This window comes from Pipra filicauda, unplaced genomic scaffold, assembly GCF_003945595.2.
Source record: "Pipra filicauda isolate LSUMZ 115617 unplaced genomic scaffold, ASM394559v2 scaffold6_size6359152_pilon, whole genome shotgun sequence".
In the NCBI taxonomy this organism is placed as follows: Eukaryota; Metazoa; Chordata; class Aves; order Passeriformes; family Pipridae; genus Pipra; species Pipra filicauda.
The window spans coordinates 3,824,043-3,848,070 of NW_024104865.1; the positions used below are offsets into that span (position 1 = coordinate 3,824,043).

At 34.8% G+C, this 24,028-nt stretch overlaps 1 protein-coding gene across 5 annotated transcripts in view; it reads left to right on the plus strand.

Moving 5' to 3' along the window:
- The window catches only part of TTBK2 (tau tubulin kinase 2), an 84,998-nt gene that overhangs the window by 27,236 nt on the left and 33,734 nt on the right, over positions 1-24,028 (plus strand). For 3 of the 5 annotated variants that reach the window (XR_005566369.1, XM_027748655.2, XM_027748691.2), the window contains exons 4-9: positions 2,694-2,767; positions 3,774-3,914; positions 6,261-6,365; positions 21,690-21,755; positions 22,312-22,404; positions 23,388-23,513. Coding sequence is in view for 4 of the 5 variants with exons in the window: in XM_027748655.2 (XP_027604456.2) it covers positions 2,694-2,767; positions 3,774-3,914; positions 6,261-6,365; positions 21,690-21,755; positions 22,312-22,404; positions 23,388-23,513 (605 nt within the window). In the remaining variant the exon portion in view is untranslated. Of the gene's footprint in view, positions 1-2,693; positions 2,768-3,773; positions 3,915-6,260; positions 6,366-7,246; positions 7,319-21,689; positions 21,756-22,311; positions 22,405-23,387; positions 23,514-24,028 lie in introns of those variants that run through there. The other 2 variants (XM_027748682.2, XM_027748698.2) reach the window with 2 other exon arrangements.

Below are 24,028 nucleotides of genomic sequence, written 5' to 3' on the forward strand. Positions count from 1 at the left end.
TAAACATGCTTTTGAGTGTATCTGTATTAGAATCTGAAATGAGAACAGCAGTTGGCAGAAGTGCAGGGATATACTATTTTTTATCATTCTTAACTTTCAGAAATTTTGAAAATTAAAACAGCGTGGTCATTCATTACGTGGGTAAAATGAGTAATAACTTTGTGGGTACAGTACAGTGAACAGTGAAAAGCTTCACAGAAGCTCTTTTAAGACTCTGACCTAGCAAAACATGCTTAAATATGTGAGTAGTTGTATGACTTCTCTCTTAATTATGAAGGAGGAGTATGTTCTCTGATGTGGCCGTTTATTACAGCTTAGTCATCAATTACATCTTAAATTTTTTTTTCCCCCTTCTCTCTCGTAATTAGTGTTGCAGAATACTGTTTAACTCTTTAAGCTCCCTGGTTTTCCTTTTTTTTTAAGAAAAAGAACTCTGCTGCAACAGATGGTTGTTTTGTTTAACCATGTTGTTAGGCCATCTGTTCCCACAGTCAGATGGGAGGAGACAGATTTATCACGTCTCACTCAGTGAGAGTGAGACTCACTCAGTTGGTTTCCGTCTCACACAACCTTACAGACTTCTCCCTCACTCATTTACAGCTCCCAAGCACAGTTTGGTGATGGGCTGTGCTTGGTGTAGGCTCTAGAGCTCACTGCAGTGATACACTGCAGCAGCCTGGGGAATGATGTGTAGGCTTCCTACCCTCCCTAGGAGGTTTTTTAAGGGCGTAGTTGTTTCTGCAGCCTATTACTGTCATCTTCTCCCCCTGCACCCCAGCTGTGTAGCTCACAAGTGTGAGAAAATACTGTTTTCTTGCTGAGGGAAAAGGAGTATGTGGAAGGCTCTAGTAGGTGTCTGTAGCCTCACTGGAGTGGTGGAGGATCATTCTGTTTGAATAAGGTGTACCGGCCTCACTTCTCTTTACTCTTTCCTCAGGTTTTTATAGAAGTTTAGTTTCCAGAGAATTTACCACACAAACTGAATTGATGCTCCAGTTAAAGTGGAATTTCTCTGACCAAACCACATTTTAGACATTTGCTGAATTTGACAGATAAAATCTGACTAATATACATTTCTCTGAAGATGTTCCTTCAGCATACCCACAGTGGATGTAAAATGAATCATAAATATTTGAGATGAGACTTCATTAACTGGAAACTGCAGCAATGAATATACAAAATTTCATCTTGACAAATTTGCTGCCAAGTCTTTTTTTTTCATAAAATTATACTGTCTGTAATACCGCCTGTCTTACTTAAATGAATGGGTGGAAGGAAAAAGTGGAGGAAAAGTAGTGATACTTAATAGCTTAGTACTTATGTATTTGCAGAAATTGTAGAGATTTCTTTTAATATATATTATTTTGGTGAATCCTGTAACATTTTCTTTGTTTAAATGGGCCTACCTGACTTAATTGTATGTGGCAGGAAGCTTCCTGAGGAAGCAATAAACAGTCAGCCACTCTTCTGTCAAGTGAAGTGAGAATATTCAGAAGCTATAGGGTCAAGTAGAGTTTTGATGGACCTATGAGTGCAGTGATTGCAGTAGTAGCAAAAAGTCTCCCCAGATCTGTAGCTAGCCACAAGGGTCGTTTGAAAAAAAGTAATGGGTTTTTTGGATTTTTTTAATTGACTTTTTCCTTTCACTTTTTTTTTTAACTTCCCCCCCCCCCCCCCCCCCCCTCCCCCCCTTTATGACAGTCTGGTAATCCTAAGGGTAAAGAAATTCATGAAAGAAACCTTAGATGACACAAATTTTACACATCTTTAGTAAGCACCTGAGACCATCAGCTTTCTATTGGCTGTAGCTTCCACGGTGTCAGAAAGGAAGGGTAAATGGCCTGAGGGACTTAAACCCTACGGTTCCCTGTTCTGTCACAGAGTGGGGTCATAAGGGGTTCCAGCTTCTCTCCCAGTCAAGGAACACAGGTGTCAAAATGACAATGAATTTGTATTCCCCTTCTGTTTCCCTACTGTAGTCTTTGGCTTGCCTTTTTCTCTTTATTTACTGGGGAGTCTTATGTTTTGACTTACAACTGCAGGATAGTAAGGAGATTATTTTTGACTAGTCTTCATCTCCTCTGCAGTTTGCTCCTAGGACCAGGAGGAGGCTTTACAGAAAATTGGCTTAAACAAAACTATAATATTTTTTTCTCTGTTTCAGTGTACCTGAGCTGAATTTATCTTTTGTAGCTAAATAGCAAAGATCGTATTCTAGAAAAAAGATGTTAATAAATTGGATTTGTTGAATTATATTTCCTACAGTTTTTTAATACAAAACATAGGCCAACAAGTAACTACTACTGTTCTCTTTTATCACGACAGCTGCAGCTTATAGAAAAGAGAAGTGGTGGCTTGGAATATTGTCTATAACAAGCCATCAGCTTTGTAGGAAAATAACCTTCTCAAGTCCAAAATGCCTCAAGTTTTTGGACCTTTAGGCATGTTGTCATAGATTTTTTCTTATGGAAGAGTGATGGCTGTGGTAGAGCTTCATATATTATGGGAAAAATCTTTTGTATAATTGCAGGTAGAACTAAGTTTGGTTTTACTTCTGTTGAATTGTGGGGGACTTAGTTTATTGAACATCTCTAAAGAAATATAGCTATCTTTTTAAGTAATTTGCTAGGTATTTAAAGGAATAAACCACAGAATTTCATTATTAGTGGCTAATTTACTTCTTTTTCTCTCAGGAAAAGATCATGTCTGTAGATTCATCGGATGTGGACGGAATGATAGATTTAACTATGTGGTCATGCAGTTGCAGGTCAGTGTATCAAACAGAGCTCAATGTTTGCTTGTGTGTTTTGGTTTATTAGCCAAGCGTATATGAAAATACTAGTAAAATTTTAGAGGATGCCTAACTAAAAAAAATACCCCAAAGATCATGAACACATAGTAGTGAGCAAACCTAAATTGAGCATATCCTTTGATCTTTATCCTTTTATATCCTTTCCATAATTCCATCAAAAAGGAGAAAACTTGCATCCTGAGAAAGACCTGGATGAAGAGTGAACTGTGATGTCTTCTAAGATAATTTACATTCAAGTCTTCACTTGAAGATAGTCTAAAATGTATTATATTTGTCTCTGCATTTTGTTGGCTTTTTTGATAAAAGTGAAAAAAATACTCTTTGCACATAAAAGAAAACACTTAATTCACTTTCCTGAAAGACTTGTTCCTGTAAAAAGGGATAAAACGGGTGATTAGCACTGAAGGTTATGGGATTACTGTCCTTTGTCATCTTGGTGAATATGAATACTAGGAAAAGTGTGCTCTAATTCATACTGTTGATCATCTGTTATTTTGGCAGACCAACAGTTTTGTGATGTCATGGGGTTGCATTTCCTACATAGTATATTTTTCATCTATTCGATACAATGTATAATTAAATTATGTACTTTGCCTTGAAGAGGTGAGCGTAAAGAAGTCTTTGTGAGCGTTTTTTCAGTGGCTTTTTTTCAAGTGTGACACAGATACAATGTTAACTAATAGTGTTTGTACTAGTCTTCTAATAGAGATTAGTTTGTTCTATGTATAGAGTGATACTAAGATTCATATTTTCAAAACCAGATTCTAAATTTAGTGTTGGAGATACTCGGGGATATATAGTCATTACATTTAGGTGAAATGTGTTATCCTTGAATGTTAAATAGGTATTGAGAGTATTCCATGGTTATCCATGAACAGCTAAAGAAGTAGGAAGACTTTACACCATTTGTGAATCTTGGCTTTAGTGTTTTTTTATGAAAATGTCCCTTTGATTTAATCAGGGTCGGAACTTGGCAGACCTGCGTCGGAGCCAATCTCGAGGAACATTCACCATTAGTACCACTCTGCGGCTTGGGAAGCAGATTTTGGAATCTATTGAGAGTATTCATTCTGTGGGATTCCTGCACAGGGACATAAAACCAGTAAGTCTGCCCATTAAATCAAAACAGGCAAGTAAGATGTGGTCATTAGATGGCTGCATAAATAAGAATAGGTTCTATACTAGATGCTAAAATGCAAAAATGACAGAAAATTGAAGGTTAAATCATCAGATAGGACAGATTTTTTCCTATTAATTAATGTTGGAATGCAACAACAGTAACTTTGGTCCTTGTCATCATTGTCCCCAGTTAATTTAGGCCTCCTTGCAATTTTCTGTAGTTAAAACTTCCAACTCTTATCTGTAGCATCATGTAATCAAGAGTATTTGCCATGAGATATGATATAATGTGTTTGACTAATGGCAATTAATACTGTCATATAATAAATCTAAAAGAATAGATACTAACTGCAGGGTGTATTTATAAGCCATTCAATAGCAATCTTTTTGTATTTAATATATTCTTAACAAACAAGAAAAAGAAGGACAGACAGTAAGAGAAAACTTTTTTTTTATTGCGCAAATCTAATAAAATCTGTTTTCAACATGCCATGAGGATAGTATCAAGCTTTTGTTCTTGCTATTTTTTCTGGTTTTGACATTATTCCTGAAATTGCACCACCTCTTTTTAGTATTGCTGTGTATTTAAAATATGACTAGAACTCTGAACTGTCAAAATTTGCAAATGAGAAAAAAATGAGAAAAAATAAGCAAATCTTTTGTTTTCTAATAGAAGCACATATGGCTGGTTGTATCTGACATATGTAGCTAAACTTCCTGTCAACTGAATGATGCTTACCTAAAACCTCTGATAAGTTTCTGTGCATTAGGAAATTTTCATTTTCATCACTTCTTCCTGGCAACTCTTTATAAAACTTGTATTCTCCCTGAACCATCTACATTTAAGACTTCATTTAATAGGGAAAGGGCATAGAGGCAGTGAATGTCAAGTGAAATAGGTGAGAAGAACTTAGCTGGAGCTCAAGAATTTGATGATGAAAGCAATTCAAGTTTTGAATGGGAGATGTGTTCCCTTATGGCTGGCAGGATGGATTGGGGACATCTTGTTGTCTAGCTGTATCTTGGTGGAGTTTGTGGGCTCAAATAAGATGAAAATGGAGAGTTTGATCAGGGGAAGGAAAAAACCCCCCAAAAATTTAAAGGTTGAGAGGGAATAAACAGCACTATGAGGTAATATATTAGATTCATAGAAGAAGTAACTTTTCTTCCCCTTTACGAGTTATGTTGTGACTCAAAAATGCAAAAGAAGACATGATCCCTTTCTAGTATGCAGTTTTCATGGCTTGAAAATACAAGTTCTTTTATTCTTTTGTTATTCCTCTTCTAGACAGATTATGTGCTAAAAGCAAGCTTTGAGCTGAAATCTTGAAGTCCTTGGTTGGTTTTTTTCCTTGTGATCAATTAGGGAATGCTAAAATTCTGTTCCATTTAAGAATAATGTCGATCACACTCAATTCATAGTTTTGATTGGTTTTTACCCTCAACTGTAGACAGTGAAGCAGTTCTGAATTTCAGATTTACTAGTACTGTTTCACTTAATGGAAAAAGAAGTTTTCCTAGGGTTAATTGTGTTAAGCTTCCGGTTTGCTCAGGTGTGTGGTTTCAATTCTATTTCACAGAACTTAGGTTTTAGCTCTATTTTTTTTTTTTTTTATCATGTAATCCATTTTAAGGGGATTTGATGGGGAGAGACTTGAGACTGATTCAACCAACATGTTCAAACATCATAGTGGTGGGTTTTTTTAAAGGGCTAACACGGAATGTTAATCCTTAGGGCAAATAAGAAAATTTACTGAAGCTTTTTAGAATTAATTGCCTATGTAAGTTTTCACTGACTTTCCACTGTTTTCACTGTTTGGTCGGTCTTTTTGTTGTTTTTCTGTGCTTGTTTGTCTGGTTTTTTTAAAGCTGGTTCTTTCCCCATCTGTGGAAGGAAAAGGCAGTTTGCACCCCATATTTTGTATTCTGCATATACGATATTTGTGCATTTGTTTAGATGAATTTGTTGGCAATTTGGTTGGTAGTGATGTCCAAATCAGTATATGTGATGTCCAAATCAGTATATGTGAGTGGGTGACATGGTTCGAAAATGCTTGCTAGAAGTTAATATATTCGAAGTGACAAAGTAAGATGACAATCTTGTCAGACAATATAGCCCACTGTTCAGATGTGCTAAGTTGGATGTCTCTTTTTCTTAACAAGGTTTTCTTCAAATTTAATGAGAGTTCGATAAAAGTGAAAATATGGAAGGAAGGATGCAGGAGTAGAATATGAATTTTCTATGATTGTGTTACTGCATTAATACATGAACATATTGAAACCTGTGTCTATGTATCTATTCTCTCTCTGTGTTTGTTTTTCTTCCTAGTCAAACTTCGCAATGGGACGTTTTCCTAGCACCTGTAGGAAGTGTTATATGCTGGATTTTGGCTTGGCACGGCAATTTACCAACTCATGTGGGGATGTCAGACCAGTAAGATTTTTTCACAGTTGAAATTCGAATACTTGAATGTGGTAGTATGCTCTCTTTTCTTCTGGAGAAGTATGGGAGTTGCACTGACCTGGTAACTGTTTTAAGCTTGACAAACACTATTCCAGATCAGAAATGCCATGTGATTTATTGATTATGTTAAAAGACAGGCAGTTGGGAATGATTCAGGTTCTGATTTTTGGCTTGAGGCAGAGGTGTACATCTATGATTTTTGGGATAATCTGTCAGGTTTTCATTAATTATTGGAGTAATATATCAGAGCTGAATTTCACTTGGTATTGTGTATTGCGTTTAAAAAAACCCAACAACTATGAGGAGGAAAAAAATAAAAGTCAGACACTAAAGTGAATCTATATAATCTTCTGAAAGTGAAAGTCTGAATAATTAAAACAGTGATAGGACACTAATTATAATATATATGAAGACATAATTAAGTGTAGTTACTGTATTCTAAATGCAAACAATCTGAAGAAAATTGTAGATAAAAGCATATCAATGAGGAAATTACAATTTTAAGTACAATGGAGTCTCCCTAATTCACTGATGGGCAGTTAATTTTGTTAATTTCAAAGTTTGAAAATGAGCAAGTCGGGCCATGGTACATGATGATGTTTTAAAGAAACATATTTTCTTTATTAAGCTAGTTTAGTTTTCATTTTGATGGTAATACTGACTAATGTACTAGTCAATATTGTGCAGCATATTTATAAATATGATGTGAGTGGTAGAAGACATCTCTACAGGATTTTCACTTTTATTTTGCCTAAGAAGTTGGGAAAGTGGCAGATTTTTTTGTGCAGATTATGAGGTATGTGAATTAGTAAGGTAAATTAGTGGGGTTCTGCTGTACTCTATTCCTTCAGCCATAATGCTGGACACTGCAATGAAAGCAAAGAGCAGGGGAGACCAACAGAGTGGCTGCTGCTGTTGGAAAGGTGAGCTAAACATTTTAAGTAGTTTTACTTCTCTTTTATTTTATTATTTCTTGGTGTTCTTGTCATGTTCTGTATGTTTGGCTGCTTCTAATGTTTTTTGAGCTGACCTGTAATTTCAAAGAGAAAACAATTCCCAAGTTTCTGTACATATACACACACCAATGGTAGCATTTTCAGAAACAAATAGGTGATAACAACAGAAAATTCAATATTTCTGCTATTCCTTCTTTTGTAAAAACTCACCTGTTGCCTTTTGTTTTTCATTGCAGTGCCCTACAATGTAACTGAAGTAATTCTTCAATTTAAGTTGTTTAGAATTTTTTGACAGTGTAACCCATATTTATAGAGTGCAGTGGTGGTGGGGAGAAAGACAGGGGTTTTGTTTGTATGTAATAGTTCGAAATGACTGTTGTGTAGAGAGCAACCATACTGTTGGCGTTGCTTACTAATAAAATTTGTTAATATTTTTATTAAATGTGCTATGTGCTTCTCCTTAAGGCTGTCCTTCTAAGCTTCATTAGATTTGTTCAGCAGATCCTGCAAATACCTCAGGACAATGTAAAAGCATGATCTCCAAAAACATAGTACTCTATTGGTAAAAACCGGTTCCATAGTTAAAGCTGACTGGTTGACTATTAGCTTTTTATAACCCTAATTTTGCTTTCCTTGTTAAACTGTCTTTATCTCAACCCATGAGTTTTCTAGTTTCTTTGCTTTTGATTCTGTCCCCATCCTGCTGGGTGGACGGGTGGCTGTATGGGGCTTGGTTGCTGGCTGGGGTTCAACCACAGGAGGCTTTTGTTTGTTGTTTGTTATAGACAAGTTTGTTTGTTGTCAGCTCATTTTCTTCATGAGGAGTTACGGTGCCTCCCTAGACTTCTTACCTGAAAGAATAGTCAAAGTAGAGAACTTAAAATGAGAAAGCCATCTGAACTAATTCCATGCCATAGTTCCATACTAAAGGCTCTCCCAGAGATGCCTGTCATGCCTGTCATTTCCTAGCGCATCTCAGCGTCATTTTCGGAGGTGTTGTTCATCTTTGTACTACCCATCTTAATGTCAGATTCCATGGTGATTTAGCACCATTCAGTTGTAGCTGCTTCTATCTGAATACTGTTTTGAAAAATGCAGATTTAATATAAAAAGCTTCTCAGAAGGTAGTATTTAAAAAAAAAAAAAGGGTTTGCAACACTTGTAGTGCTTACTGTGTTTTTCATTGCATTTTGGAGTGTCACATATGGACTATCTTTTTCAATAATTGAGGAGCAAGCAGTTTTCAGCCCATTTCACTTTTTTTTCCCCAGTGGGATTTGTGGTAGCATGATTTTTCACCCTTGGATTAGATTGTATAAAATGACCTTTGGTTTGCAGCAGCCAGATAACAGTAATACTGATTTTGAAAGGAAAGAATAAAACTTCAAGGAGATATATTCTAATTCATCCACCAAGAGTATGATGGAATCTAGGAAACTGCTTCTGTAGGTATTAATGTCATCTTAATTCTCACATTTTTGTATCCATCAGAATCCCTTTTTCATGAAAAGCTTAAGCTTTTGAAGTCAGTAAGCAACAGCAGTTTTCATATGAACTACTGCTGCAGGATGCACTGATTTTTACATAACAAATAATTAATAAGGCAAACAAGTATTTCATGTGAATCATCAGTTAGGTTTTCCTCGTTTATTAACTTGGGGTCCTAGCCAGCGATATGTTATTTGGATCATCCATTCCATCTGACTCAAGCTTTCAATATAAAAGAGGGCATGAAGTTAAAGAGCAGGTGAATTCCACCAGTTTTTCAAACTTGGCATACATTGCTATAAACTTAGAAGCATATGTTTTGTGTTTATAAAAACTAGTATCAAATTTTCTCCTTATTCTTCCTGGTTTCCCTGGTACTTCTGTTTTTGCCTTTTTTAGCTTTTTTACATAAGCTTCTTTTCCCCCAGTGCAGCTGAAATAGCCTTTTAAAGCCTCTCTCTAGAACTACATAATGTCTTCATTGTGATATCAGAACTCTATTTCAGAAAACAATGAAATAATACATTTCCAGTGTATTTCCCAAATATTTTAGTTGTAGTTGTCTTTATTTCCTTCCCTACAAAGAAAATGCATTTTCTAAGTCTTCTTTTTACACTGTATAGGTAGTAATCTGTTGTAAACTTAGTGAAGAGGGTTAGAATTGGTTATAAATGTAATACAACAGCTGTTAGAAAAGGACTAATCTTTTCTGGTATTCCATAATCATTATCCAGACTGTGATTTTAAAGTCAGCATTTTCTTTATGGGAAAATATTACCCCACTTTATAAACAGGGGTAAGAGTTCATTTCAGGAAATTAAGGAGCATTTTGAGGGACGATTTTATGTAATGAAAATATGTTCAAGGTTTATTAGTCTGCCCCAGTGTCTGAACATTCAGTCTAAATGTAATACCTTTATTGGTCATCTTTAAGATCCAGAGGTTTTACATTCTCTTGGGTTATTCAGTCAGCACAGACAATTTCCCATTTGTTCCGGGTATTAGCCTTTAAATTAATTAGTTGCAGTTGCAGTTTTCTTATTATAGTGTCATTTTACTACATTCTACTTCAGTTGGTGAATCTTCAAAACTGAAAGGAAAATAGATTAACATAAAATCTAAAGCAAAACCAAAGCTTTGCACACTTTTTCATGCTACAAATAGTTTTCTCAGAAATACTACTGGATAAGAAAACATTTTTAACTGCTGATTTTGAAATAGATTAATTTCAACAAAGTTGTCCTGTCTTGCAGCTGTCTGAATGACTCTTCTTGTGAGAAGTTAACTTCAAAGAGAGAGGAATATGTCTGTTGTATCTCAGTAATAAGATATTTGTAAAATGTATGAATATATTGAAGACAGTAGAGAAGTGCTGCAGTTCATTAAGTTGTATGATCTGACACTATAACCTGGTTAGAACGTAGAAGGCAGAAACAAACACTTATTGCAGCTTGTAAGTTTCTGAATGATGAAAGCAAAGTAATGACAAATGCGTGTCATAGTGTTGCTTGGAAGGGTGTAGAATAATTCACACTTGTTTAAAAAGGAAAGCATATGTAATTTTATATTTTCTATTCAATTTACTTAGCCTTGTTTTATTAGCTAAAGAACTTGAAGTCTCACTTAAATATGTCATAAAAACTTAAAACTTTTCAGCCAAGACCTTAAATGCAAATGGCATATGCTAGATGTAGGTAGTACCATCATTATGTGTCTTAGAGTGCAGATGAAATGTATCTATTGTGCCACATTGTCGCTTCAAGAGCAAATAGAAAAAGGTATAACTCTTGCAGATAAGGTCTTTGGAAATGTGTTCAGTCTATTAACATATAGTTCAGTATTTACAGTGGGTAGGTTTGGATCTGGGTTGGTTGGTTTGTTTGTTTTTCCTGTTCTTTGATTTGTACTCATTGAAGATCTGGAGGTTTAGGTTGGATATTAGAAAAAGGTTCTTCACCCAGAGTGTAGTTGGTCACTGGCACAGGCTCCTCAAGGAAGTGGTCACAGCACCAAGCCTGAGAGAGTTCAAAAAGCTTTTGGATGATACTCTCAGGCACATGGTATGACTCTTGGGGATGGTCCTGTGCAGGGCTAAGGGTTAGACTCCGTGATCCTTGTGGGTCCCTTCGAACTTTGCATGTTCTGTGGTTCTGTGATGTTTTGACTGATTATACTTTTGTGAAAGCTTCAACAGTGTTACATGTGTAGCTGGGAATGGGATGAGGAATATGGAAAACTGGATAATAGTATGTGTGTGTATAGGCTTCTGAAACTAAATTTTACATGTTAGGGACATTATTAGGATACAGGTATTTGGGGTAGATGTAGAATTAAACGATAGAGCGGAAGTTGATAAGGAAACACTGATGGGTGGGAGGAGCCTTGTCTGGTGAGGGAAAAGATTGGAAGAGAGAAAATTTAGTGTGGGAAGGAGAATAAAAACTTCTGGGGATGATGTAGGCTTTTGAAAGAAAGAAGGATGAAACCTGGACAAGCAAATACATTGTTGGAGAGAGGAAGCCAACAATTGAATTAATAGTGTAGATAAGAATGAATTACTCCAAAGCAGGGTAATTAGAATTTAATTGTGGGGAGACTCTAATCATCAAGCAAATACATTTAGCAGGATGCAAATTTAGTATATTTATGAGATTTATAGTCTGCTGTTTATTGCTTTTCGAGAGTGCAATACGTACCATTTTGTTTGCCACTGTCTTAGAGATAGCCAAAGTAAATGGTACTAGCATCTGTTTGGTTTTTTTTCTTGAGACAAAGAATAAATGATTCTTTTTGGGTGTAAACCTAACTTCATACAGCCTTCAATTTCTGTGTCTCTATTTACATGGTGAAAATGGAAAGTGAAGGTGTCAGCTGTGGTACAGAAATAGAAAACCTTGAGGGACAAAATCTGAAGGACATTTGCATTCTTAACATCATCAGTACTGCAGATAGCAGTTGTCATCACTCTTGTTTTAAAGTGAACATTAACCACAGCTGTTCTTTGAGGTACTATTAAATTTAATATAAAGAAAGCAAAATAAAAGAAAAAAGAAGCCTATGGTCTTTGCTGTTAGAGAGATTAACCTTTGAAAAATAATTTTAGGTCATAATTCTTTAAAAATCTACAAATTCAAATGTCATGTATTATCACAGGCCTGAGTTTTGTGGTCTTTTATTTGTGTGGATTGCAAATTCTAAATAACTACATTGTATTTGTTTTACAAAGAAGATAGTGTAACATATGCAAGCTGATGTGACAAAGCTAGGGAGTACCAATTAAAAACCTATCCACGAGTAGGTGATGTTTAGATAAAACCTTTTTATCTCAAACATCAGTGTTTTTCTACTCAGTATACATGTTTCACTGACTGGCAGGCTAGAGAATTGTTAGATCAACAGCCAATCCCCTTTGTCTGATGATTTGGACTCACCAAAGGTAATTGAAGGAGAAAGCTCCTTTTTGTTTGATTTGGTACTTAGTTTGAAAGGTGGGCTTCCTCTTGAGAGTATCCTGATTAGTGGGTTGAAATGTGTTCTGAGGAGACTCTTTTGTGTATGGAACTGTTGTATTTTTGATAAATAAGGCTTTTTAGGTCAAAGGGAGAGTTAGCCTATGACTGCATTCCTCATCTCCCCACCTTTCTCCTGTCCTTCCCAGTGACTAGATTTTAGGTCATCCTTGAGTTGTTATTTAAACAAAACAAAGAGCTTCATCAGAGTTCTCACCATCATAGGTTTTTTTTAGTGTGACCTTAATTTCAAGTGTCTAAATTTTTCTGTGTTTATTTGCAAATAAGTAAAAAAAAAAATTGCATTCTTTTTAACATACATTAAGGAAGTTTACAGTATTTTACGTCTAACTCTACAGTTTGTTATTTTTTTTAGCCTGGAAATTTGAAATCTTAAACATTACCAAGCTGGGAATTCCTGCTTTGAGAACAGCTAGAAAATGTAGTACTTTTTTTTTCTGATGTTTGGTATTAAAGCAGTCACAAAACTTACTCTCTGAACACTGACAAAAGTATTCCAATCCAAAGATGATAGCATATCGACCTAAATTTTCGAAGGCATTACTCATGCTCTTTACTGGTGACCTGTCAGTAACAAAAATTGTCTCTGACTTCTACTAAAGCAGAAGATACACCAGCTGCTGTACAGTCTGACTGTTAGAAAAATGCAGTGAAAGCAATTGTGAATGCAAATGTTTAGGTCTTTTTGTTGTCTAGGGAAGCAGTTACAAATCTGTTCAGATCAAACAATGAACATATTATTCTATTCAGGTGTTTATGTACAAAATCAGCTAAGTGGTCTTTGCCTTTCTTCAGTGCCCTCAGGTTCTGAGGATTTCCCGCAAATTTTATCTTCAAATTTCACTTTAGGGTGACAGGTGGTGTCCTAGAAATGTACTTTAAGAAGCTGAATTCTTAAAAAAAAAACCAAAACAAACACAAAGCCCCAAACAAACAAGAACCAATAAAAAAAAATGAAAACAACACCCCCCAAAAAACCCAACCCTGCACAGAATGCTACACAGAAATGTGTTGGTAGATAACAAAGCAGAGCATTGTATCTATTTTGAAAGCTTTGGAAGTCTTTTGTTCTTCAGTTAAGTACAGGGAGTGAAAGTATAATTTCCTCGTATATTCATATTTTCATTTTGTTTTTCACTTGCGAAAGTTTGGGAATGGTTATACATTTGATTTGCATGATGTTTCTTTTTAATAATATTCTTGATTATCTTGATTGCTGAGCAAGACTAGAGAACACCTCCATCTTATTCTGCCTTACCTCCTGTCATCTTGGCAGAAGAATTGCAGATTGTTTATTTCTGTGTTTGGAAGAGAACATTGTTTTTATGGTACTGAAAGAGTGGAAGCTATATCCATTAAATGCTTTTTATGATGGGAAAAAAGGTGTGATAGTGGGATTTTAAGAACTGGAGGAGCAATAGTGAAGCTACACTGCTGTAAGCAAAACTATCACTGCAAATCTTTTGTCATCTCTGAAGACAATTTGGATTCACAGACTGTTTAAAGATGGGTTGCTTATATATGCTTCTCAATCTTCTTTTCAAGTAAATGCTTTTATAGCAAACATTGATATAACTTTAAGAAAAAAAAGACTCACAAGTGGTCCACAGATAGTATTGACTAAAACTGGTGCAGTTTTCTTTGTTTGCCTCAGTGCCAGGATTTGTGTTAGTAACTATTGAATGATACCTTGACTGCATGAATTTATTATGAATAAGAGTCTGTATACTGGAAGTTGTTCAAGAATAGTTACTGAACATTGCATTCAGATTAAAATTTGGATTGAAATGATACCGCTTATTAAGTTTAATTGATTGACCACCTCTCTTTGCTTCTCTTCAGCACTTTGTGCAAGAATTCAAGACCTGGGACTGTAAATAAGTAATAGATTTGTACTGAACTTGCTGTAAATCAGCAGAAAGACATAGAATGAACAAGAATTCATAAGCAAAGGAATATTTAAAAATGTTAGTGTGTAAATCTTAATTTATTTGAATAATGTTGTTGCACTGATTGTGTGTTTTGCAATTAGCAAAATCAGTTCAGCTATTATGGCACAAATAAATGTAAAAGAAGGAGCAATGGGCACGTATGTGATATAATTCAGCCAAATTAGAATGCAGTAAGCTCCTGAAATTAGAGTTGAAAACTATTTACTGTATGTTCTTTGTTTGTAAAATAAATATTTTTATTAATAAATAATGATTCAAAAGTAGTGTTGGAAGAGAGGACGGGAGTAATTTTTTGGAAACCTGACTATCCCTTCCTATGATAGCCCACTTCTGCCTTTCCATGTTTATTAAATTAGATTTTGTACATTTTGCTAAAGAAATGATCTAAAGAACAAATATTTTTAGAACTATATTTTCAGTTTTTCTTCACAGAATTTGCATCAGTCAGACTACATTATATATACTTCTGGAAATAGGTGAGGTTTGCAAGATTCCATTCTAAATTCTGAACTAAACATTTGATGGTTGATAGCTTTTTAAAAAGTGAACTACTTGAAAAAAAAGCTTGTTTCAGTAAATGAAGTTCCGCTGAAGAGTCTAAGATGACATATTACAGCATTATATTTTCTTTAAAACTTTCAGTTCTATAGAAAAGAAGTTACTGTATAATATCACAGTCATTCAGTGCAAGATGTAAACATATAAGGTCTTTTTTCAAAAGGCTATAAATGCTCCTTTAATTTTTTCTCTTATGTCCTCTAAGTCATCAAAGACTGGAACCTACTTATTTTTTTTGCTTAAATACCAAGAGAAACTGTACAAGGTTGGTTATTTGCTGAAGAGACTAAGTCAAGAGCCCTTTGTTTAATTGGTATATAAGTAATTTGCATGAGTTGAAAGAATGATGACATTAGTCATTTGAGGTTCCATTTCTGAATTAATGATAATTTTATAGGGAAGAAAAGGGAGTTAGTTTGGAGAGATTTGAGCAGACATTATTTTTAATAGATTACAATAACTGTTAAACTGTTAGGTTTCCAAAATTTTTGAAGTAATGCATTGCTATGATACATGTACCAGTGACAGATCTATGCAGCTATAATGATATATCTGTGTTATACCTACCAGTGTAACACTAATTATTGTCTGCCATAACCTCCTTCAAGGACATAGAGGGATATTACTTAAGGCACAATCTTATAGAGTATATATGTAGCATTTTCAGCATCCACTGAACATGATCCTTGCAAGTTTGGTTGTATTACTGACACACAGACAGCTGGTGTCTAGTGTGTGATAGTACAAGGTCAAAAAGACAGGCAGTGAGTTAATGCAAAAAATTAAAAAAGAGCATTATCAATTGACTTGGTGACAACAGTAGAATGGATATATGAATTTCATGAGGTCTGACGTTGTTTTGTAACATGTCAATTGGAAAATCTCGCAACAGTTAAATAAAAAACTTTAGGAAATCATGTGTGGTTATTTGAGAGTAAGATTCCTTGTGACCTGGCGTTTGGGGTAAAAAATAAAATAGAATACACAATATTAATGTCCTGCTTGAAGGAACAATTGAGAAATAGTTGAGATATGAAAAATGATCATAATAAAATACTTTGTAATTGTTAGGGTCTATTGGGGTTTTTTTTCTACTTTCCTGTAGTGTGCAGAACACTGATATTGTTTCGAAACAATCATTAAACAATTTAACTTAGAAATTTAATTTAAGCAGTCTGAAATGTCCTGTATAGCTGTTCTGTATTCTGATTCAGCAGTTCCTTTATTTTCTGTAGAACTAATAGATGCTCAGGGGAATAGGCTGTAACAGCCTTAAAAAAAACCAAAACAAAACCAAACAAAAAAAAAAAAGAGAAATAATTTTTCTGCTGAGATTCGATCTTATTTTTGAAAGAAATTATTCTATGAATGGTGAAACTTATTATTTTGTGCTTCCCTTATGCCCTCCAAATTTCTTAGCATTTGCAGCTTCATACTACACCCTCCTTCCCTGACCAATACATGGTTGCACTTTTGGGACTAGGCATGTACTTACTTGCCATCTAAAATTAGTGCTGGTTGACCAACTCAGTGGTGTCTCTTAAGATGGATGTGAACCATTTTAATTGAATTTTAGCTGTCTGTCTCTGTGTCAGTTTACTAATTTGAGTTCTGTCTTTAATCACCAATTTTCATTAAACTTGCAGGAACTGGAAGTCTTTGAGAGCTGTGCTATTTGTCTGAAATTAAAAGCTATTGTGGTGGAAAGACAGATGGTTTGGTCCAGTAAGATTTGTTTCCTGATGAAAATAGAAGCAAACCAAAATCAAACTGGAAACTTTAGTTTCCAGTTCTTTCTGAGCTATGAGCTAAATTCTCTGCTAAGTTATGAAAAATTATTTTGTATTGTTTAAGAAGGAAAATGTGTTATTTTATTGTTGTGGTTTAACCTCAGCCTCTTGCTCATTTCCCTCACCCCTCTTCTGCCCCTGTGGGATGGAGAATTGGAAAGAGGGTATATTTATGTACATTAGCTTGCTTGAGATGTTTTGCTTTCCATTCGTAGTTGAAATAAGTCTACTACTTGAAATAGTCTACCTCTGGATTTATTATATCTTTAATATATGGTGTAATCGTTATCATTATAAATACTTAATAAGACATGTACAAAATAATTAAAAATTAAGGTAGTGGTTCTCCAATCAGAACTCTGCTAAGAGCACAGAACTTCCCATAATGCAGAACAACGGTAAAATTTTGACTTACAGAGATAAATAAAACAATATTCTGCCCTCTGGGGAAATTCTCTGCCAGAGCATAGCTGGTTTATGTAGAGTCTTCCTCCTACAGTAATCTCTGCTTCAGCTCATGGTATAAGAGGAAGAAGAAAGACTGCATGGGGCAAAGCAAAAATAGGCATGGCAGATTTATCCTGTGTGTTTTTTCGCTGCAGCAAGTTCAAGACAGACACTTAGTAGGTTGTTACCATCTCCAGCCCACCAGACTTTTTGTTTGCTCATGAATCAGCTTTGGAACGATCGTCATTTTCAGCTTAGTGCATCACATTGGCTGAGTAAATACTCCAGATTGAAAACTGAGTAGCTCAGGAGCTTGGTTTATGTATCAAATACTGCTGTCTTAGAAATGGTGATGCTCTTTATAGCACATGTAGTAGGAGTTAATTTTCATTTGTCAACACATGTCTGTTAGAACTCACAATAGCAAAATTTAATTGTACTGTTTAGATGTTAACTCAGCTTGTTACCCAGCTTCTGGTAGCATAGGATCACACAGCTGCAATCAGCTTTTGGAAATCACATTTCTTTAGGTAGATCTGAGTCTAAGTAACGTGTTATACCAATAACTATAGGAAATGGGTTGATAAAGACTTATAAGTGCGAGTACTCAATTATTAGTGTCTGATGTGGATTTTAAGATAGAGCTGATTGTGTGGGTTCGAAGAGCTGTATATGCAGTGAAAACTAATTAAGATGTATAATACATTTTTATGGCAATCGTATTTCAACTGCTTCATCTTTCCTTACCCAGAAGATCCCTGAATTTTTTGAATATTTTTAACTGGTGCTAAAGCATGCTGGGCATTACAGTAGATTGCAAAGCCTATATCCCCCAGAAAGGTGGGTTTGGAATGTGAGTTGTTGAAGCTATTTGGTATGATGAAAATGTTTGAAAAAATTGGAACTGTGCATAGTTCCAATCATGGAAATATATTCCTGGTGGGCATAAGAATTAGGAAATTGACTTTTTAAAGAAAAAGATAAAAAAGGAGGATTATTCTGCTTTTAACAAAAGAAAATAGGGGTAACGTAGGTGGCTACTTCTCTACTCACCCCCCCATGTGCTTTTGAACTCGACTTTAGAGGCAGCGCTGCTGGCTTCTCAGTGCAAAACCTAGAGGTACTAAAGAATACTCAGTCATTGCCTGATTGATAGGGAGAACCATGGTGTGTGTGAGATATAATGTAAAGAATCAGTAGTGGTTTATTTTTTCATGTTTGTTATCTATTTTGCATGAATGCAATAAGTTAAATTTTTGCTCTGTGTAACGTTTCCAATGTTGTCCAGAACAATAAACCCAGAGCATTTATCTGGAGACACTGAACTAAGGAGAGTGATTTGCTTCCACCACACCCTTCCAAAGAAGCTACATTTGCAGACAGGTTTGTAAGCATAGTGTCTCCCAGGAATCTGCAAACCTGTGTGCTTAGAGGAAATAGTTCACTTGTCTAGGAACTCCTATTTTCCTGCATCTAGTTTATCTGAGACATTGTCAAGTGTTTCCAGGGCAGGACCACCTGCAAAGAAATCTAATGTTACATTTAGAAGTACCTTTATGAGTAGAAAAATTCACCATGGTCATCAAATCTGCTTCATGTGTATGTATCTTCAAAATAATTTATTTTAACCAAAATTTGAAGAGTTTAATGACAGTAATCAAAACCGAGACAATCCTGACTTTCAGATCACTGCCTGAGTTAATTATATTAGAAAAACTTTTTTTAATGTAAACTGACCCAAGCAAGGTACAAGTTTGTTAAAGCTTTGCAAAGTATGTTTTGGAGATGTCCTGAAACAAAATAAGATGATCAGTAATAGCAGAGGAGAATTTTTATTTGAAAAAAATGCAGTGAATCATCCATGAAGTTGCTGTTATTGCCTATAGTATTTCTCTTTTGCTTCATGAGATGCTGTGAGATGCACGAAGAGTTCTGAAACAGCAAATACTCAGAAGTCTGTACGTTCTATTCTGAATTAGTCAAACTTGATTTAACCTACAGAGCCATCATTCACTTTGATAGTGACATGATAGAGTTATTTTATTCTTGTTGTGTGACATTGTAATACCACTATTAAATGGTGACCAGATGCGTTACTAATTTTATTGTGTCTTAAAATATAACAGAGTTACATATGCTTTTAAGTCAGATTCATAGAAACTATTCTTTAAGGCAAGAGGGAGTAAAATGATTTAGATATCCTCAAGTAAATAATTCAGAATTCGCTTCATGATAAGCTCATAGATAGAAGCACTATTCATGCTTTTTTTTTCTTCTTTTTTTTTTTACCCTTTCCCATCCAGGTGATTCTCAGATAATTGAAATCATCTTAGGACTAGTAGAGATGGCAGTGAGTTTAACATTCAAAGGCATTTGAATAGGTACATAATGAAATTCCTCATATGGACTTTTCTCCCCCAGGACAGAACTGAAATAAGTCAAATTGTTAGGTTTTGTAAACTGAATGGGATAATTTAGTTTTCATATGACATTTCTTAGTCTTTTTTTTATTCCTTTGTCCAGCAACTGAAGCATTTTTGTCCTAGTTATCAAGTAGGAATTGAAGTTGTTATGCTAGAATAAAAGCCTCATTTCATCCTAATTTTCATATTTTTCATTATTTTCAGAAGAATGGAAATATTTAACTTAGTAAAACTGAATATAGTCATTCCTTTTTAACATTCATACCAGAGACTGAAGATAGTAAGCATTTGATTTCATCTTCTGAAACTATATGCTCTTGAGATCTATGTAATTTGTATTTTCAACTGTTTTAAAGTTAAGCTCTCAGTGCCCTTTTGGAGAAGTGCTATTCATTAAACTGCATCTTTTTGTAAATTTATGTGTATTTTGATTGTCTTGGCAGTGATACTATATTATTCTTACTTGCATGGTTTGCCAACCTGCACAACTACTAAGAAGGAGATTTAAGTGCTTTTTTTTGAAAAATTTATTTCTCCAACTACAATGTTGTTTCAATGCAGGATAATGTTCAATATATGATATAAGATGATATAAGATTAAAGACAGTAACAAGACAGACAGACAATTGAGTCTGTCCTGCCTGAACATGACATGTGTTCCAAGCACCATTTAAACTTTATGATAACATACGAATGCTAAGATTTATGGAATATCATCTGAGAACCTCTTCATGTTAAGAACATCCTAGAAGGTATTCTCTTAACTAATGCTGGTTCAGCTCTCATCATACTACTCTAGCAGATGTTGATTATATGGACTGTTGAATCCTTTATTAAAGACGTTGCTGCATAATCCTGCTGGATTCAATTGGCAGAGTTATTGACAGCAATAACAACTCCTGATTTATTTAAATGGTATTTCTGTATAGTGTCTGTTGGTGGATAAGAAAGAATTATACCTACATATATATATAGGTAGGGAGAGATGGAAGTGTTTTATCTTAATAATTTGTGCATTGTGGTTATATTTTTGTGTATATAAAACCAGACTTTTCAGTGTACTGGCCAAAGTTTTTTAAAATCTGAAGAATTATCGTGAGTCTTGGGCAAGCAGACAGATCACCAATACCTCTTTAAATACAAGTCAGAGGTGAGATAGATAATCGAAGCTTCCTATGTTCATTGTTAGAAGAAACAAAAAGAAGTATTGATTGAGAAGATAAGACTGCATAAAAGAAAGCAAGTTTACCAGTCCTGGCAGTTCTGTCTACAAAGAATGATTAATTAAGGAGGTAGCATGGATTGGATATCTGCCTTAGGCAAAGTAATAACACCATGGTTTGATTTTTTTTTTCTTTTTAAATTGTAAATATCTACTAATGATGACTGTTTTCAATTATATAATTCTTTCCATAACGTTTTATTTGAAGAACAGAAGCATGGGAAAATGTATTCTGTGATTATAAAACACCAATTGACTTATGATTATATGATATCTAGACTGTAAGGGAGGAAATGGTTGTTTTCAGAAACTAGAAAAGAAAGAAACATTTTAAATTGATGCCTGTAGTGCAGCCTTTGCTATTTATTGCTCAGCCATAGCTTTGAGACTTACATGTGGCTTACTCTGCTCTTGGAATTTCTCAAAAAATTGGTTGGTTTGCTAGTTCAGAAAATAATTTGTGAAAATATTGCTAACACGTTTCAATAAATGGCTGCTTGTATGTTCATACCACATAATATTGGTGTATTTTAGCTAAGAGGAAGAAGTTATGGTTTAGATCCTGTCAGAACTTAAACCCTCAAACTTCTTATCGTTAGAACTAAGAAATAGTTTCAGCATTGGAGAAAAAAGAAGAATATTTCTGCCATATGACTGTGATGAGGAATGAGGTAAACAGGACGTGATGCCTGTGGAGAACAAATACTGATGTCAATAGATCATAGTTTATAAACTATCACATACTTTAAAAAACTGTGACAAATATCACTTGTATTTCCACTGAGAACTTGTAGAAATATGGTAAACTGAAATAAAAGTCTCAAATGAGATATGTTGTGGCTCCATACTCACTTTGTAGATGCCAAGTTAAGTTGTCAGAGTTTTTATTTCTGACAATGAGAATCTTTTCTTTTTTATTCTTTGACAGCCACGAGCTGTCGCTGGTTTTCGAGGAACGGTACGATATGCATCAATCAACGCTCATAGAAACAGAGTGAGTATCTCAACCTGTATCATACCCATCTCATATAGCTGAAATCAGTCAGTAATGCAGTTACTATTCATTTCCTATGCATTTATTATGTAGAAATTAATAGAAATTACAAATTTTGTGAAAGGATGATATACTTTACAGTAGTCGAGGATAGAAAAGTTCTTGGTGTAGAAATAATAATGGTTTTAATAGTTACCTTTGGTGTTCAGTTGTATTGTAAGTTAATAAACTAAAAAGGTGAAGTTACTGTTTTATGAAGTACATAATGTCCAGTACGTTGTCTTAACATCATACAGTAAAGAAATCTGAATAAACAGCTCTCCCAGTGTAGACATTTGCAGTGTCATTTTAACACATTTCAACTTTTGTTGTTTCTCTATGGAAATTTACTTGTACGTTTTTCCTTAAAATAGTTGCTGGACTTAATGAAACTTGTTTTGCAGTGTAGATTATATTAAATTTTATAATAATTCAACTCTTGAGCAGTAAAGAATTTGTCTTCCCTCCTGTCTTAGGTATTTGTAATATACAGTAGAATAATATTTCTTTTTCACAGGAAATGGGTCGCCATGATGATCTTTGGTCTCTGTTCTACATGTTGGTGGAATTTGTGGTTGGGCAACTGCCTTGGAGAAAAATAAAAGATAAGGTAAACCTGGAGGTGAAACCAAAGAGCATGAGGGAAATATACTTCTGGATTCTGGGGAAATGCTGTGATAAAGATTCCGCTAAGACTCATTGGTTCATTAATTTTTAACATGAGGTTTTCCAGTGTCTTCTAGTGCTAGTTCTTGTCCCTGGTGTCATGGTGTAAAAAGCACTCAAATTTTATGAACTGTTCTAGGTAGGAAGTAGGCTTACCTGTAGATTGAGAATGTTTTAAATAGCAAAAGTAAGTGTATATTTGCCTCTTATTTCATTATTCCTGTTTTCACTTGAGTACTTTATTTCACCTATCACACCTATTTCACCTATCACACCTATCTCTTTTGATTACTTGTGAAATGGGCCTTTCTTATTTGCTGATGAACAAAAGTGAATTGGGCAATATGCGGTAGTGATTAAGTCATATATCCTAGGTGAGGTATGCAAAGAAACATCATCTAATTAGCCTGTTATTACTTCTTACAACTTCTTCTGAAATTATGCTGAAACCTGGTTACTCTCTGACGTGGTTTGTGTAGATGACAATGTGATATATAGGTGGCAGCTCTTTTTTGGTTGATTTACTCATGTTACATGACCGGATAAACACCAAAAAATGACTGAACTTCAGGTGATGCAACAGGATATTTAAATCTTTAAAACATACATTCTGGAAAAGTTGGAGTGTTTAATGACAGTCCTTGATATCAGTTAGCATTCAAACACAACACAGACACAGCAGAAAATTAAATGACTTTTCATATTGAATTTGAAGTTTGTACATTATTTTGCAAGTGTACTGGGAGCAATGCCAGAATCTCTTATCTTTCTGTCTGATGTAGAATGACCTTTCTCAGTACCATTCACTGTAATATACTGACCTGTCTTTCTGGCTAGTAGTGTGTTGAATGGCTGTAACATAGAATGTAAATATGTTGTAGCAGAGAATGAAGATGTGGTAATGTTTGTTGTGTTACTTACTCCTAGGAGCAAGTGGGCTCCATTAAAGAAAGGTACGAACACAGACTTATGTTGAAACATCTTCCTCAAGAATTTAACGTCTTTCTGGATCACATTTCTAATTTAGATTACTTTACAAAGCCTGATTACCAGGTAAACACTTGTACTGTTTTGTCTTTCTCTTTTATAAATATGAGAATTTTATGCTGTTTCATCTTCAATTTGCTTTGATTTCATTGTGTAATCTTGGTAGTTATTATGGTTTGTGCCACCACAAAGGTACTTTAATGACCATCTACTGCCACAGAAACTTTGTGGTTCAGGTATGTCTTTTTTTTCCATTTGGGAAATGTAAGGCCATTAAGCTTCTAAAACAATTGACTAGATGCTTTTCAGTCAGTATTCTGTTAGGATACTCTTGTATCTAGTGGATGCTCTGTAAGTTAAATGGAGCAGATTGTTCTCTCAGTGATAGTCATTTTGGCAGTTTTCCAAAGTCTGGAACACAGCACCTACTGTTAGAGCACAACATGCACTCATGGTGGGTTTTTAATACCAAAGTACTGTCTACAGAGATCACCAGAAAACTAGTAATTTTTCTTTATCTGAGAATATTACCTGCTGAAATGAGCAGCCTCTACTCGGCGATAAGTTGATATGTGCCAACA